Raw genomic sequence first — 17,410 nt, forward strand, 5'->3', positions numbered from 1 at the left:
ATTTGTTTCAAGTTTGGAAATTGGGAAATGTTTGCATTTTCATTGAGTACAGTACTACCTTACCATTTTTGTGGAAATTCTTAAAACATATATTACCCTGTTTACTGCTCATTTTTGAAAAATAGAATTTGTTGTTTAATATAAGTATGATATAATTCCAGATTTTCTTTAAGTACTTTGGTAGATCTTTTCACCTCCCCTGCTTCCCTGTGATTGATGTCTAACATATAAACTGTGTCATTTCTGGCAAACTGTATAGCTTTATACATGAATCTGAGGATGTATTCATTTTATAGACATGCAGCTGTCTTGGTTGAAACTATTAAGAAAGGAATTCATGATGCTGATGCTGAGGCCAGAGTGGAGGCAAGAAAGTAAGTTTATGGTGTATTCTTGTGACAGATTACACATACTTTGATCTTTTCTCTGAAAGAAGTTGTACTGAGAGAGTAAAGTATCAGAAGTGTTCCAAATATGTTACTTGAATAGCTCCTTAAAAATTTGATGTATTTTCCCCCATTTAATCTATACTAGATGTCTAGCATAATGCTTGGAATTATCAATTGTGTAATTACCAGTATTCTTGCTCCATCGTAACCTATTCATTTCGTTGTTATTTATCGAACGTGTTGTTTACCTGATACTGTGTGAGCTACTTGGTATACATTATTTTCTAATCCTAAAATTATCCTGCAAATTTGGTGTAATCACCATAGATGTTAAGTGAAATTTAGAAATTTTTTGTGTTTTCCCAAGGCCACATAAATTGTAAGCAGCACAGCCAAGTTTTGGGGTGAGGTCTGCTTTCTTCAAAAGCTTACTTTCTGTATAAAATTCTACAGAGGTTCCATATACTAGGATAACTTTCCAGAAATCTACAACCTCTAGATGGGTCCCTGGACCAGATAAATCCTGAAATGCAGAAGGGCCAGTCTCTCCAGAATACCAAATAGTTCCATCCACCTATTCCATATTATTACAGCCCTTCAAACATGAAAAGGTTAGAATGGGCATAGCATAAATACCCCTAAAGAGCAGGAGCAAGATGAAAGGTGATAAGGAGTTATACAGAGAAGGTAGGGTTTAACAAATGAGTGTGATTGCCAAATCCATTGCACTGATACTTCTTTTAGTCTCCAGTATCTTAGGGCAGCTAGAAGTAAATACCTAAGATTGTGGAATTGTAACCCATACAAAACTCTGAGAAAACTATTTAACAACTACTTGCTGCAATGTGCTTTGAAATTTATTGCTTTTTGTTTATGTTATTTTTCACAAAAAAAAAGAAAAGTCAACTGTGATGACAAATGCACAGCTATATGATGATATTGTGAAAAATATATATTTATATTTATATATTTAATTCCTTTTACCATGTAAGTAATAAATACAAAATACTAAAAAAAGAAAAAGCGAGCCTTCCAACTTTATTTTCTTGGAACATAATTTTTCTTCTTTTCTGAAAAACCTGTTGAAATAATGAAATTATCTAGCACTCTTGCTGTTGGAACTTGATTTGCTAAAGGTGGGGAATATTTAGTACACACTGTGATAAGCACTATGGTAATTATTTCTTTTTTGTAGGTACATAGTGCTTTGGAATAGGCAGTGCACTATAATGCATGTAGCAGAGGAACAGCTTTGTGAAGAAAATAACAATCAATTTTCATACCATTATACAAATTTTTTTAATTAAATTTATTCAAGTGTAATTTACATCAATAAAATGCACCCATTTTAAGTGTTAAAAAAACCTCAGGTGTTTTCAAGTTGACCTTCCTTGGCTAGTGCTTTCCAGAATTTAGTTTTTCTGTCAGGATCAACCCATGACAAATGCATGGTCCTCTTTGTCTTTTCTGAGGCTGAGTCTTGTCCTGGGTTTGTGCTTCTTTGTCTGTTTAAGAATTCCCCATATATAGGAATTCAAATGCCACCTCTAACACTATGAAATAGACTTTTCCCCCTTCCCTGGTGATGTATTTTATGACTTAAGGGAGGTAATTCTTTCCCCAGGTGGTTTTAGCCCAGTTGTTTCTTATGCTGCTTTAGCCGTCAGCAAAGTGCTTTTGCCTGGCAAATTCTGGGAGGGGGAGCTCCAGGGAGTTTTCCAGTTGTCTTTCAGGCTGCCACCTGATAGACTAGTGCTAATATACCAGCAACCAGGTATGTGTGTAGGGGTTGCTCTTCTTTCTCTGGAACAGGACCAGGGATCCGTTTATGAGAGCATTGACTGGTTCCACACCGTGCTTGGGGGGCAAGGAGGCCAGCAAGGGCACTGCAGGCTTGTACCATTTTTAAAGCTGTACTTTCTTGACTCAACATCTGCCCTATTAGTGCGGCCTTTTGTTTTCTGGTGTTTTGCAGAAGATGGCTCTACCAGTTTTCCTTTTTTTTTTTTTTTTTTTTTTTTTGGTTCATGGTCTGGGAATTGAACCCAGGTCTCTTGCATGGAAGGCAGGCGTTCTGCCACTGTGCCAGTTTTACTATTTGTGCAAAGATTTTTTGGGGGGGTGGGGGGGAATCTTCATAAAATCCTTTGTACAGAGGTTTTAGTTCTGATGAAATCCCATTTATGTAGATTTTCCTTTTGTTGCTTGTGCTTTGGGTGTCACATCTAAGACTCTATTGGCTAATATAGGATCCTGAAGATCTTCCTGTGCATTGCATTCTGCAATATTTATGGCTTTGACTCGTATTTGGGTCATTGATTCATTTTGAGTTGATTTTTGTACATGGTGTGAGTTGTCATCCTGTTGCATGTGGATATCCACTTTTTTTATCAAGATTGTTTTGCCTATTTGGGGTCCCATGAAATTCCATATGAATTTGAGGTTTGATTTTTTCCATTTATGCAAAAAATCCTCATGGAAGTTTGGTAGGTATTGTGTTGAGTCTGTGGATCACTTTGGATGATACTGACATCTTAACAATATGATAAATTTCAATCCATGTATACAGACTGTCTTTCCACTTATTTGTTTCTTCATTAATTTCTTTCACCAATATTGTATTTTTCGGTGTACAGGTCTTTCACCTCCTAGTTTGAATTTATCTCTGGGTATTTTATTCCTTTAGGTGTTATGGTAAATGGAATTGTTTTATCAGTTTCCTTTTTAGATTGCTCATTGCTGGTCTATAAAACAACTGATTTTTGCACGTTAACCTTTTACCCTGCATATTCGGTCAGGTTTGTTCTCTGGTGGCTTCCTTGTGGATCATTTGAGATTTTCTGTATATAGGATCATGTCATCTGAGAATAGGGATAGTTTTACTTCTTAAAAAAAGAATAATAAATAAAGCCTACTAACTGAAACTTGCTAAATTTAGAAAGTACTAACATGACACATAGTGGATTTATAAAAAACTTGTGGGTTTATCTTCTTTTTTTTTTTTTTGCATGGGCAGGCACTGGGAATCCAACCCAGGTCTTCAGCATGCCAGGCGAGAACTCTTGCTGCTGAGCCACTGTGGCTCACCCTCTTCGTTATTCTTGAATTTACATGTTGTACTGTTAATGTCTAATATGTAGAGCTATAACATCATGTGCTTTTCTTTTTTGTTGTTCACTTTATAGGACATATATGGGCCTTAGAAACCACTTTCCTGGTGAAGCTGAGATACTGTATAATTCCCTTGAGCCATCTTATCAGAAGAGTCTTCAGTCATACTTAAAGAGTTCTGGCAGTATAGCATCTCTTCCTCAATCAGACCGGTCCTCATCTAGTTCACAAGAAAGTCTCAAGTAAGGTTCATATAAATGATAATTACTGATCTCTTTCTCTTCCCCTACTCCCCAAAGTTCTTTAAATTGAATGGTTCAATATCTGTGGCTTTCACCTAAAGCCTTGAAAGAATATTGTTTTGAATGTACTTGTTTTCTTTGGTCTCTTGTTCTTAAGAATAGGATTACATCCTAGTATAGCATCTTCTCTTTGAGTAAAGACTTTAGCGATTCTTATTTTATTTCTATGTGTTCATGTCTGTGAAAAAGAGTGTGAATCACTGATTTATATACTTTTTTTTTTAATTAGAGAAGTAGGTTACAGAACAAAAATGCATAAAATATAGGATTCCCATATAGTACCCTATATACTTTTTTCATGCCCCAAAATAGTACATATAGTAAGTAAAAGTATGCTAAGTAAAAGGAGGAATTGTTATGGAAATTCATAAGCCATCTTCCAAGTTCTTACACAGCACTGTGTGACAGGTAAAAACTCCATTGCTTTCTGTCTTCACCTCTTGCTCAGCTTAAGAATTCAGCACATCCTTCAGGAGTGCCTACTCATTTCTCTGTAAGTCCATTCTCATCATTATGATGGTTTCCTCAAATCCTTGCTGCCTTGGCCACCCTAATCCATTTTTTTTAATCTTTTTCTATGAGATTACCAAAAACAAAAAACTATTGGCTTCTCTGCTTCCTAGTAGTGTCCCTCTGTCTGTCTTCATAGCCCCTTGCCCTGTGCTGAGTATCTTCAGATTCCCCTAGCAGAGAGCAGTTCTCAGAATGTCCTTTCTTTCTGGGACCTTGACCCCCACACAAAGATTGCAGGTTGCCTTAGCGGTTCTCTGATGCAGGGCTGGGACTAGGGTGAGGTAACTGAGGCATCTAGGGCACAAAATTTAAGAAGACATTCATTCTCGTAGTCCTGTGAATACTGTTATTCTGAAACAATCATATGCATGTGTGTGTCTATACACTCACAGACATATACATAAATATACGTAATATGTGTATTGTTGTATATTAAGGTGATCTTGCCATAATGATACCTGAATCAAAATAAGCTTCTAGAAGTAGTACTAGTTTACAGGAGTGCAGGTAACAGTTAGCTAGCTACCAGAATGCAATACACCAGAAACAGGATAGCTTTTAAAAAGGGGAATTTAATAAGTTACAAGTTTACATTTCTAAGGCCAAGAAAAATAACCCAATTAAAACAAGTCTATAGAAATGTCCAATCTAAGGCACCCAGGGAAAGATACCATGGTTCAAAAGGCCAGTGATGTTTAGGGTTTCTCTCTCAAGTGAGAAGGCACATGGTGAACACGATCAGGGTTTCTCTCTCATCTGGAAGGCACGTGGTGAACACAGCATCATCTGCTAGCTTTCTCTCCTGGCTTCCTTTCATGAAGCTCCCCTGGAAGCATTTTCCTTCTTCATTTCCAGAGGTCACTGCCTGGTGGATTCACTGCATCTTGTGGCTATGCCATTCTCTGTTCTCTCAGAATCTTGTTCTTTCTCCAAAATGTCTCCTCCTTTTATAGGATTCCAGTAAATTAATCAAGACCCACCTAGAGTGGATGGAGACACATCTCCACCTAATCCAGTTTAACAACTACTCTTGATTGAGTCACATCTCCGGAGAGATGATCCAATTAAAGTTTCAAACATACAGTGCTGAATAGGGATTAGAAAATGTCTGCCTTTATAAAATGGGATTAGGATTAAAACATGGCTTTTCTAGGGTACACACATCCTTTCAAACTAGCATATTCCACCCTCTGGACCTAAAAAAAGACATGTTTTCCCTATATACAAAATACATTAATTCCATCACAATATCAGAAATCCTTAAACCATTTCAGTAGCAATACAGATGAAATCAAAGTTAGAAACAGTACAAACTCCTATCAAAATTAGTTAGGAGCATGGTCTGTTCTAAGGCAAAATTATCCTCTGGCTCTGGACCTGTGAAACTCAGAACAAGTTATATACTGCAGCATACAAAGGAGGAGCTATCATAGGATACGTATACCCATTTCCATAGGGAGGAAGGAACAAGGGGGTCACTGGACCCGTACAGTTTCAAAAACCCACAGGGCAAAGTCCGTTAGATTTCAAAGTCTGAGAGTCATTTATCTTTGGGGTTTTAGAAAGTGGTAGTCCCACCCATTCCAAAGGTCTGCATAGAGGCCTGCCTCTCTCTGCATACAACCTTGGGGCCTTGGGGGACACTGGGGAGACCACCTTTTTCTCGGCTCCACCCTCTCCGAGCATTGGGTCCTCACCCAGGCTCTCTGCCATCTCTAGGGTATATACTCAACCCCACCATGTGATGGCAGACAGGCTCTCCCCAGACCCCAAGGAGTGTGCTTCACTCTCTCCAAGGCCTGAGGTGACATGACTCTTCCACTGCAAAGAGGTGAAAGGCCTATCCTTTGCCTTTCGGGGCAAGCTCACCCTCTCCACATGCTTGGTTGGGTCTGCTCTCCTGGCCTGAGGCTTCTTCTTGACTTCAGACCCCAGCTTCCATGGCTTTGCCTCTGAAGTTAGTTTTCCTCCAGTGTGTCCCTTCTTTGAGCCCACAGTAGGAACTGGTAGCAGCTTTGTTTCTACAGGTCCCACAGCACTGGTAGCAGCTTTGTTTCTACAGGTCCCACAGCACTGTCATTGTCTTTCTCTACAGTAACCTTGGATCATACCCATCAGACATACGGAGTTTCCACAGATACTTCCTGGGATAACTCCATTTCCAATCCTGGCTTTCTCTGTAATGCCTGACTGGTTCTACATTTGGCCAAGTCCTCAGGTGGGACATTATTCTCTGGGGTCTCCCTTCCTGTAAACCCAGAATTTTCCAGAATATCAGTTTCTAGTTTCTTTGTACCCAAGAGTTCAGTTCTTAGCTTTTCTCTTTCCTGTTGCATTTCACTGTAAGCTATGAGGAGAAAACCAGGCTGCACTTTTGACATTTAATTTGGAGATCTCTTCTGCTAAATATCCAGGTTCATGGCCTTTAAAATGAGCCTTCCAGCCAAAGCCACTTGCCAGTTTTGCCAGATTATCTGCCATTTTAAAACAAGGCTCGTCTTGTTCCAGTCTATAATAACACATACCTCATTTCTGTCTAAGCCTTTATCAGAAGTGTCTTTAGAGTCCACATTTCTACAAATAGTCTCTTCAAAACATTCTAGGTTTTCTCTATTAAGCTTCTCACACCTTTTCCAGAATCTTCCCCATATCCATTTAAAAAGCCATTCTGACATGTTTGGTATTTGCAAACTTCAACAGCACCCTACTCTTGGTACCAAAATCTGTTCTAGTTAGCTATCTGCCAGAATGCAACATACCAGAAACAGAATGGCTTTTAAAAACGGGAATTTTATAAGTTGCAAGTTTACATTTCTAAGACCAAGAAATATCCCAATTAAAATAAGTTATAGAAATGTCTGATCTAAGGTATCCAGGGAAAGATACCATGGTTCATAAAGGCCGATGATGTTCAGGGTTTCTCTCTCAAGTGAGAAGGCACATAGCAAACACGGTCAGGGCTTCTCTCTCTCATCTGAAAAGGCACACGGTGAACATGGCATCATCTGCTAACTTTCTATCCTGGCTCCCTTTCATGAAGCTCCCCCTGGAGGCATATTCCTTCTTCATTTCCAAAGTTCACTGGCTGGTGGACTCTCTGCTTCTCATGATTATGTCATTCTCTGTTCTCTCAGAATCTCGTTCTTTCTCCAAAATGTTTCTTCCTTTTATAGAATTCCAGTAAAGTAATCAAGACCCACCCAGAATGGGTAGAGACACATCTCCACCTAATCTAGTTTAACAACCACTCTTGATTGAGTCACATCTCTGGAGAGATGATCTAATTAAAGTTTCAAGCACGGTGCTGAATAGGGATTAGAAGAAATGGCTGCCTTTACAAAATGGGATTAGGATTAAAACATGGCTTTTCTAGGGTACGTACATCCTCTCAAACCAGCATACAGGGGAAAATATTATATGATACCATGGCAATTCATCTGGCACAATATTAGAACTTCTGTAGGTTAAACAACTGGGATTCTTCAAGTTGGGAAAAGTTGAGAAAGTAAAACTTACAGAAAAGTGACTTCAGAGGTTTATCAGCCTCTTATGTGAACCTTGTTTGATTTGAACAAACTAATTGTAAAAAAATATATTGAGGTAATAGAATATTTGGACATTGACCGGATATTTAATGACATCCGTGATTTATTGTCAAATTTTTAGTAGTGGTAATGGTATTCGAGTTCTATTTTTTTAAAAAGAGTGTTTATTTTTAGAATATATAACTAAAATATTATGGATAAAGTGAAAATATTGCTAAGATTTTCTTTAAAATAATTGAAGCAAGAGGGAATGTGTATGTGTGATAGTTGAAACAAAATTGACCATAAGTTGATAAATGTTAGAAGTAAGTAGGGTTATGGCAGTTCTTTGAACTATTTTGTCTGCTATTGTGTATGTTTGGAATTTTTCATTAAAATTTCTATTAAAATGTCACAAATAGAGAAAGAAATAGAATAAAATTGCCCATCTCTTGACCTAGAATTTCAACAATGAGAAATAACTTATTATTAATTGCACCCTAAAGAATGTGTGCATAGGAATATTCATTTCAGTATTTTTATAACAGCAAATGCTAGAAATTACATACATTACCATGCATTGTTTTTAAACGTGGTACAATCGGGAAAAAAAAATGATGTGATCATTAAAAGAGAGATAAATTTATTGTGTGGCATAATATGTATAAAAAGTTACTATTTATGTAGAAAGAGGGACTGCATACACTCCTACATGGACATATTCATATCAGCATTGAATGTTTCTAGAGGGATATACAAGAGACTGATGATAGCCTATGCCTTTGTAGGGGGGTCCTATAAAAAATGAGACTTACTTTTCAGTTTTTCCTTTTGTGCTATTTTCATTTCTCCTCAAATGCATGTGATACTTTCTTTTTTTAACATAAAAAAGAAAGGAACACAGTGGCGTGCAAGGGTAGTTCAGTGGTAGAATTCTTGCTTGCCATGCGGGAGACCCGGGTTTGATTCCCAGTGCATGCACTTCCCCCAAAACACAAGCAAAACAAACAAACAAAAATTCAGCAAATGGTCCTGGATTAATGGGATACTCACATGGGAAAATAATGAAATGTGACTACACCAAACAGCATACAAAAAGCAAAAAAGAAAAGAACATGAATGAATCTTAAAAACTATTCTACTGAGTGAAATAAACCAGACACAAAAAGGCAAATATTGTACAATTTTACTTTACATGAAATATCTAGAATAAAGCAAATTCATAGGGATTACCAGAGGCTGGGTAGAGGAAGAGGAGTTACTGCGTAATGGATGTTGAGTGCCAATTTTGTGTCATAAAAAGATGTTGATATTGGTTGGCGATGATTATAGCACAACGTTTGTGAATATAATTAATACATCTAAATTGTACACTTAAAGAAAAGTTAAAATAGGGTGCACGGGTAGTTCAGTGGTTAGAATGCCTGACTTTCATGCGGGAGACCCAGATTCGATTTCCAGACCATGCGCCCCACCCCCACCCCCCAAAAAAAGCATAGAAAATTTTATGTTATATACAGTAGCACAATAAAATTTTATGAAAAAAATAGGGGAGGGGATTTCAAGCCAGCTCTTTTTTGCCTGTTTCTTCTAGTCTTTAGATGATAGTACATTCATTGTGGATAACTAGAAATTGATTTTCAAGCTTTAAAATGGTTCAGAAACTTTCCTTAGAATTAGAGCCCCCTAGATAGATCTGAGATTTGTGGCCCCAGTTTTAGAAGAGCATCTGTACATTAGTTCAGTGACTTAAGTTTTCAGAAAGAAAACAAATATGGTCTGATTTAAAAAAAAATAGTAATTGTGGTAATACTGCAATTACTTATCTAAATTTCAATTTAAATCCCTCACTTCAAATAAGCTGTCTTTGTTGTTTTTTTACCTTTACTTTTTATTTAGTGTACTCAAACCTTACAATGTGCATGATCACCTGAAGAGTCTGTTTAAATGCCAATTCTGATTCAGTAGATCTGGAGTGAGGCCTGAGATTTTGCATTTTTTACAAGCTTCTAGGTGGTATCAATTCTGTTTGTCCATAGACCCTACTTTGAATAGCAAGAATCTAAAAAGATCTTATCATTTATGTTTTAACATCTTTAAACACAAACAGTTTTGAATCTGTGAACTTTAAAGTATTCTTCCTTGATGTAAGAGAGTAACAATTTTAGAGGACAGTTATAAAAATAATGTAATATTGGGCTTAATAAACCAGTTCCAAATTTTCCATTTGATAATATAATTTTAAAAAAATTTGTCATTAGCCTGGTGGTAGACCATTTTGCATTTTTGCTTCCTTTTCCTCCCTTCTTTAAAATTTACAGATGAACTTTCCAGATCCCCATTACATTCTTGGATGTATTATTTATTCATGGGCAGCAAAGTACCATTGTAATTAATGATAAATAAATAAAAAAAGAGATTGTGAGTTCCTTGAGGCATATTATTTGTTAATATCATTCTCTGATCAAAGATGTTATCCTCCGTAGTGGTTCCTCGCCTTTTTTCTGTTGCCTCACTCAGTAGTACTCAGTAGCACGGTTATAGGTAGCAGAATACCTACATAAATGCATGAATTGCCAGTGCCATGGCTATTAGGGCTTAGATGAGAGAGACTTTGGTTTTGCTTAGTTCCCTATGAACTAGTAATAACACTACCTCTCTCTTCTTCTGAGTCTAACATCTTAAAATACAAGTGGTTCAGAGTGCTCTGTACTGAACTCTGTGATATGTTCTTTTCAGAGTGAACAAAATCAACCCGGTCCCTGTCTCTGTAGAGCTTACAATCTTTATTTACTACGACTTGTTTCTTTTTGCTTCATAGATAGCTGAGACACCACTGATAACATGGCAACAAATGTTTGAGAACAACTAAAGTGATTTGTAAAAGGAAAGTTAAAATTAAAAGTACTTTTCAACTCCCCCAAATTCATTTACCTCAGTACTATTTCTTTAATTATTTTCAAAGAAGTAGTAAATTAAGTCTTCTTACTAAATGCATTTCTTTTTACTTTCAGTCGTCCTTTTTCTTCTAAATGGTCTACAGCAAATCCATCGACTGTCGCTGGAAGAGGTAATTAATTGCCTTTTCAAGTATCTCAGTACATTTTGTCTCTAAGGCAGTGGCTTTTAAATTGTTTTGGTGTGACCCACAATTTAAAAATCATTTTACCTTGCAACCCAATTACACAGATGCATGCATACATTGTACCTGCGTATGCATAAATAGTATGTGTATGTATATTATATGCATACTATCTATACTAGATAGTATAACGTATAATATAAATAGAAGTTCTGTGAAGCAGTATTTACTGTTACATGTGTTATTCTCTGTTTTCTGTTCTATTTGATATCTTTAAAAATGCTGATCAGGACCCATTCAGTTGATTCCATAGCTGATGAATGAGTTTATAAAACTTTGTTAAAACTGAAAAAGTAGACTAGAAATTTAATCACTTAATTTACACTGCCAAAGAGTAACTGAGCTTACATTAAATCTGATTAGCTCTACTGCTGTCTACTTTTCCTTGTATTTTTCTAATAATAGAAATCTAATTATCTTGTACAGTGATTCATTCCCATAGATCTGTCATAAACATTATCTCTTCATTGCCAAAACAGTCCTATGAATTTTGCAGTTAAAGTTTAGTCTTTTTTCCCATTTTATGAAAGAGGGAAATGAAACAGAAAAATATTGAGAAAATTACCCAAGTAAACTTAGTTGTGCCAAGATTGAAACAGAGGCATTCTGGCTCACATGTTTTGTAGTCATGTCCATTGTGCTACTGCTTCCTTGTTGACCGTTTGTCATTATGGATTAGCTCGTGATGGTTTCTTGCTTATGTAATTTTCATGTAATTTACGGTGATTTAAATAATAGAGGTTACCTTTTTTTTTTTGGTCTTCCCATAGTATCGGCAAGCAGCAGCAAAGCCAGTTCCCTTCCAGGAAGCCTGCAGCGTTCACGAAGTGACATTGATGTAAATGCTGCTGCTGGTGCCAAGGCACATCATGCTGCTGGGCAGTCTGTGAGAAGTGGGCGCTTAGGTGCAGGTGCCCTGAATCCAGGTTCCTATGCATCACTAGGTAAGGCAGCCAGTTATGGAACTTGTATAATGTTCTCTCCCTAGTTTCAGTGAAGACAGGGTGATATCTTAACCATTTTCATTGCATTCTTATTTGTTAAGGATAGTCCACATGTTTTAATATGATTCTTTACTGAAGATATAGTTTTGGTATCTAAGGTCCTTGTTTCCGCTTTTCCCCTCACCACCATCATCTTAACCAAAAAAGTGATACTTGATTACTTGATTTCCTGTAGAATTTTCACACAGATCTGCACCACTGCCAGTTACTTGTTCCTAAGGGAATTTGGGAAGGACGTTTGGCTTTGTATCCAGTTTCTCTGTTCTCTTTCTTCTGTTTCTGTTTCTTTACCCAAAAGTTAAAGCCTTTTGGGGATCTGGGAGAATTGCAAAGCTCTTCTGTGTCTAATCAAAGCTTAAACATATATTCTAAAAGCTATGCAGTTTGCTTTTCTTTGTATTTTTACATCCACCAACCTAAAAGTCTGAAGATGGTTTTCTGCATTGCTTATCTCTACTCGTTACATCTCTTCCTCTTTTCTTAAACCTCTTCTTTTGACTATTACTAATTACAACACAAACTTGAATGTCTTAAAATATAGTAAATTATTGTGAATTTTTGGTAATACAAAATGTAGAGGTAAATTTCTTAGCATATCTATATTTTTATGTTCTTGGAAAAGTTAACACTATCATATATTGTTCATATACATTTTGGTTTTGTGCTTTTTATTAAGTAAACCTATATGTATTGATATTTGATATCATTTTGATATGAGGTATTAACAGAAAATAGAGATTGGAAGACAGCCACATTTTTTATTTGTATTGTTGTTGTCATCCTTAAAATTTTGCATGCTGCCCTATTTTTTTTTTACCTATATCTCTGCCTCCTTTTCCTTCATTATTTAATACCTTTGAGGTTTTTATGGATTAGATGTGAAAATTAAAGCTTGCTTTATTTTAGCTCAGAGAGCCAGGTAAGTAGAATGAGCACAGGCTAAAAAACTGTTTTGTAGTAGAGCTCTTGTTTCTGAAGTCATAATATATATATGTACTTAGGAGAGCCACCTCTCTTTTCTATTTTGTTGTATGTTTGTTTCTGGGTTTTCTGTGAATTGCAGTAACAAATCAGAGCATTTTATAATTTGGTTTTTGGATTTTTCTGATAAAGATATCAAAGCAGCTACTTTAAACTATTTGGATTGAACCCACTGGTTTGCATTTCTGTACCTATGTAAAGTGTCCAGCATTTCAATAAAAAGCATTTTTTTAATGTGAACTATTCTTAACTTTGAAGATATTTTAAAAATTTAAACTGCCTGAAGTATTTGGTCCTGAGATATCAAGACCCAAAAGCACGTACAAAGAAAACTTGTCTCACTTAAGAATATAGATGCTAACATCCTATAGAAGAAACTGAAATCAGTCTATAATTCAATAGTATGGCAGAATAATATTCGGAGGGTCAGTATAGGTAATTTAATATTGTAAAACCATTATCACTTGCCTGGCACATGCAGGAAGGAACATCTAAAAGATAATGAAGAAAACCCACGGGATGATCATATTAGATACCTGCATTCCTTTGATTAAAATTCAACCCTGGGCAGGCCACGGTGGCTCAGTAGGCAGAGTTCTTTCCTGCCATACCAGAGACCCAGGTTTGGTACCTGGTGCCTGCTCATGCAAAAAAAAACCCCAAACACCTAATTCTGATACAGTACCTTATAGATATTCTTTATCGTCTTAAAAACATTCCTCATTTTTTCTTTACTTGAGGCAACAGCAATATTCCATTAGTATCAGGTTGCCAGCAATCACCATTGTTGTCTTAGCATTGTACTATAGCTCACTAGTGAAAGAAAGATATGTAATAAAAATTAGGATAGTAATTACTAAAAAGAAGGAAGAGAGATTTATCATAATTGGCAGAGGTGATATTCTAGAACTTCTATAGAATCAACTAGAAAATTATCAGAGCTAAAAAATATATTAATTAGATGTAAAATAATTATACAAAATAAAAATTACATAAATCTGTTCTCCATAGTAATAACTTTCAGTTAAGAAATAAAATGAAACTACCCATTTTCTTTAGCGACATATTAAATGCCTGTTATAAGACGTGGGGGACTTAATAGAATCTATAAAATTTACTATTGAGACTTGAACAATTGTAGACATGGATCCCAAAACCAATATTTAGATCGAATCAAAGCAGTTAAAAATTTTAAACTTTCATAATTTTCTAGTTTATCTGAAAAAAATTGAAGGCTCAGAATACTTGAGAAAATTTTTAACTAAGAAGAATACTGAAGATAATACTTATGAGAACTGGGGAAAGGAAAGAACAGCTTTCCTTTCTACCCTAATAACACTTATTATAAACCTATAACAACGTGTAGTACTAATAGAGGACAAGGGAGACAGGTAATTGAAACAGATTTTTAGGTGTATTGTAGTATATGATAATGTTGGCACAGCTGCGTCCTGAACTGTGAGGAAAATATAGATTATTCAGTACATGGTGTTTAGGCAGTTGGTTTACTATTTGGTACAAAATTAAGTTAGAGCCATCTTTCGTACCATGTAAAAATGCATTCCAGAAGACCAGAAAGTTGAGCAAAAGTATAAAGCAATTAGAAGAAAATATAATGTGTGAATAGTCAATCATCTAATATCAGGTTGGGAAAGGAATTTCTAGATACAGAAGCAAAGAAACCATGAGGGAAACATTTCTCAGATTTAAAGGTTAAATGTGAAAATATTAAATGAAGTGGCTGAAAAATAAAAGGGGAAAAGAACTTACCAAATCTTGCAAAAAGAAGTTGAATGTCAAGAGGTTTTTCAAATCTAGGGGAAGCAGATTTTTTTAACTTTTTTTTATTTTTAAATATAGATACAATGAAAAGAAAAAAAGCAATGATTTTCAAAGTACACGTCAACAAATAGATACAGAACAGGTAGTTTCATTTTATTTCAGTTTGTTACAGTTTACCATTCCACTATTTCGGATTTTTTTGTCCTAGCTGCTCCAAAACACTGGAGGCTTGAAGAAATATTTCTTTTCTTTTTTGTGAAGAATAACATATATACCAAAAAGCAATAAATTTAAAAGGACATCACAACAATTAGTTGTAGAACAGATTTCAGAGTTTGGTATAGGTTACAGTTCCACAGTTTTAGGTTTTTTACTTCTAGCTGCTCTAAGATACTGGAGATTAAAAGAAATATCAATGCAAGGATTCAATAATCATACTCGTTTGTTGAACCCTACCTTCTCAGTATAACTCCACCATCACCTTTGATCTTTCTCTCACTCTTTTAAGGGTGTTTGGACTATGCCCATTCTAATTTTTTCATGTTGGAAGGGGCTGTCGATAATATGGGTTAGGGGGATGGAATGATTTGATCTTCTGGAGAGGCTGACCGCTCTGCACTTCAGGACTTATCTGTTCTAGAGACCCATCTGGAGGTTGTAGGTTTCTGCATAGTTACCCTAGTACATGGAACCTTTGTAGAATCTTATATAATGCCTTAGATGTTTTGTTTGGAGTTTGGAAAGTTATGGTAGAAAAAAAGGAAATGAAAAGAAAGTCTGCCCAAATTAAGTGTCAGTTCCATTCTCTGTCTGCATTCTGTCTTCTGGTAACTTACATTCCAGATATCAACTCTATGAGTTTGCTCATTATATTTATTTCATATTAGTGAGAGCATCCCATATTTGTCCTGTTGTGTATAGTTTATTTCACTCAATAAATCTCTCAGGTTCATCCATGTTATCTCATGCATCAGGACTTTAATCCTTCCTACAACTGAATATTACATCATATATATATACCACATTTTGTTTATCTATTCAGCGATTGATGGACACTCAGGTTCCTTTCATCTTCTGATAATTGTAAATAATGCTGCTCTGAACATTTGTGTGCAAATGTCTGTTCATGTCCCTACTGTCAGTTCTTCTGTGTATATACCTAGTACTAAGATTGCCTGAGCACACGGCAGTTCTATACTTAGCTTTCTGAGGAACCACCGAACTGTCTTCCATAGCAGCTGCACAATTCTGCATACCCACCAACGCAATTCTCCACATCTTCTCCAAACCTGTAGCTTTCTACTTATTTAGTAGTGGCCATTATAGTAAATATGAAATGATAACTTATTGTGGTTTTAATTTGCATTTTCCCTACTAGCTAGTAACATTGAGCATCTTTTCATGTGCTTTTTAGCCATTTGTATTTCCTCCTAGTAATAATATCTATTCATGTCTTTTGCCCATTTTTTCATTGTGTTGTCTTTTTATTGCTGAGTTGTAGGATTTTTTAAATATATTCTGGATATCAGACCTGAATCCAATATGTGATTTCCAAATATTTTATCCCATTCAGTCAGCTACTTATATGCCTTTTTGACAAAGTCCTTTGAAGCATAAAAGTGTTCAGTTTTGAGGAAGTCGTAACATGCTACCATCACCTCTGTCCATTTCCAAATATTTAAATTCAACCTAGTTAAACATTCTGCCCATATTAAGCAACCACTCCCTATTCTCTAGCCTCATTCTGTATCCTGGTAACCTGTATTCTGTGTGTGTTTTGTTTGTTTGTTTTTTTGTTTGTTTTGCATGGGCAGGCACTGGGAATCTAACCCAGGTCTCCAGCATGGCAGGTGAGAACTCTGCCTGCTGAACTACCATGGCCCGCCCTGTATTCTGTATTTATGTTTGTGGGAGTTTACATATTATAATTAGTTCCTATCAATAAGAGCATAAAATATTTGTCCTTTTGTGTCTGATTTAATTCACTTAATGTTACATCCTCAAGGTTCATCCATATTGTCTCATGCTTCACCACTTCATTCCTACTTACTGCTGAATAATATTCCATTGTATGTATATATTACATTTTGTTTATCCATTCATCTGTGGATGAACACTTGGCTCAGTTCCATTTTTTTGGCAGCTTGAATAATACACCATAAACATCAGTGCAAAAATGTCTGTTTGCATTCCAGCTTTCAGATATTCTGGGTATACCCCGAGTCGCGGGATTGGCAGTTCATAAGGTAACTCTATACTTTAGCTTCTTGAGCAATCACTAAACCATTCTCCACAACAGATGTAACATTTACATTCCCATCAGTAGTGAATAAGTGTTCCAATTTCTCTACATCCTCTCCAACACTTATACTTTATTATTTAATAGCAAACATTCTGGTAAGTGTAAGATGATATCTCATCATGGTTTCAGTTTGTATTTCTGTAATGGGTAGTAAAGCTGAACATCTTTTCATGTGATGTTTAGCTATCTGTATTTACTCTTTGGAGTACTTTTTCTATCATTGCTTGTGCTTTGGGGTGTAAAGTCTAAGAAACTACGCCTACAACCAGATCTTGAAGATGCTTCCCTACATTTTCTCCTAGGAGTTTTATGGTAGTGTCTCTTATATTTAGATCTTTGATCCATTTTTCAGTTGATTTT

At 35.9% G+C, this 17,410-nt stretch overlaps 1 protein-coding gene across 10 annotated transcripts in view; it reads left to right on the plus strand.

The window, feature by feature from the left end:
* The window catches only part of CLASP2 (cytoplasmic linker associated protein 2), a 290,913-nt gene that overhangs the window by 173,516 nt on the left and 99,987 nt on the right, over positions 1-17,410 (plus strand). For all 10 annotated transcript variants that reach the window (XM_077129874.1, XM_077129866.1, XM_077129868.1 and 7 more), the window contains 4 exons: positions 297-374; positions 3,575-3,742; positions 10,854-10,909; positions 11,752-11,925. In XM_077129874.1, coding sequence (XP_076985989.1) covers positions 297-374; positions 3,575-3,742; positions 10,854-10,909; positions 11,752-11,925 — 476 coding nt within the window. The remainder of the gene's footprint in view (positions 1-296; positions 375-3,574; positions 3,743-10,853; positions 10,910-11,751; positions 11,926-17,410) is intronic.

Source organism: Tamandua tetradactyla, chromosome 15 (assembly GCF_023851605.1).
Source record: "Tamandua tetradactyla isolate mTamTet1 chromosome 15, mTamTet1.pri, whole genome shotgun sequence".
Taxonomy (NCBI): domain Eukaryota; kingdom Metazoa; phylum Chordata; class Mammalia; order Pilosa; family Myrmecophagidae; genus Tamandua; species Tamandua tetradactyla.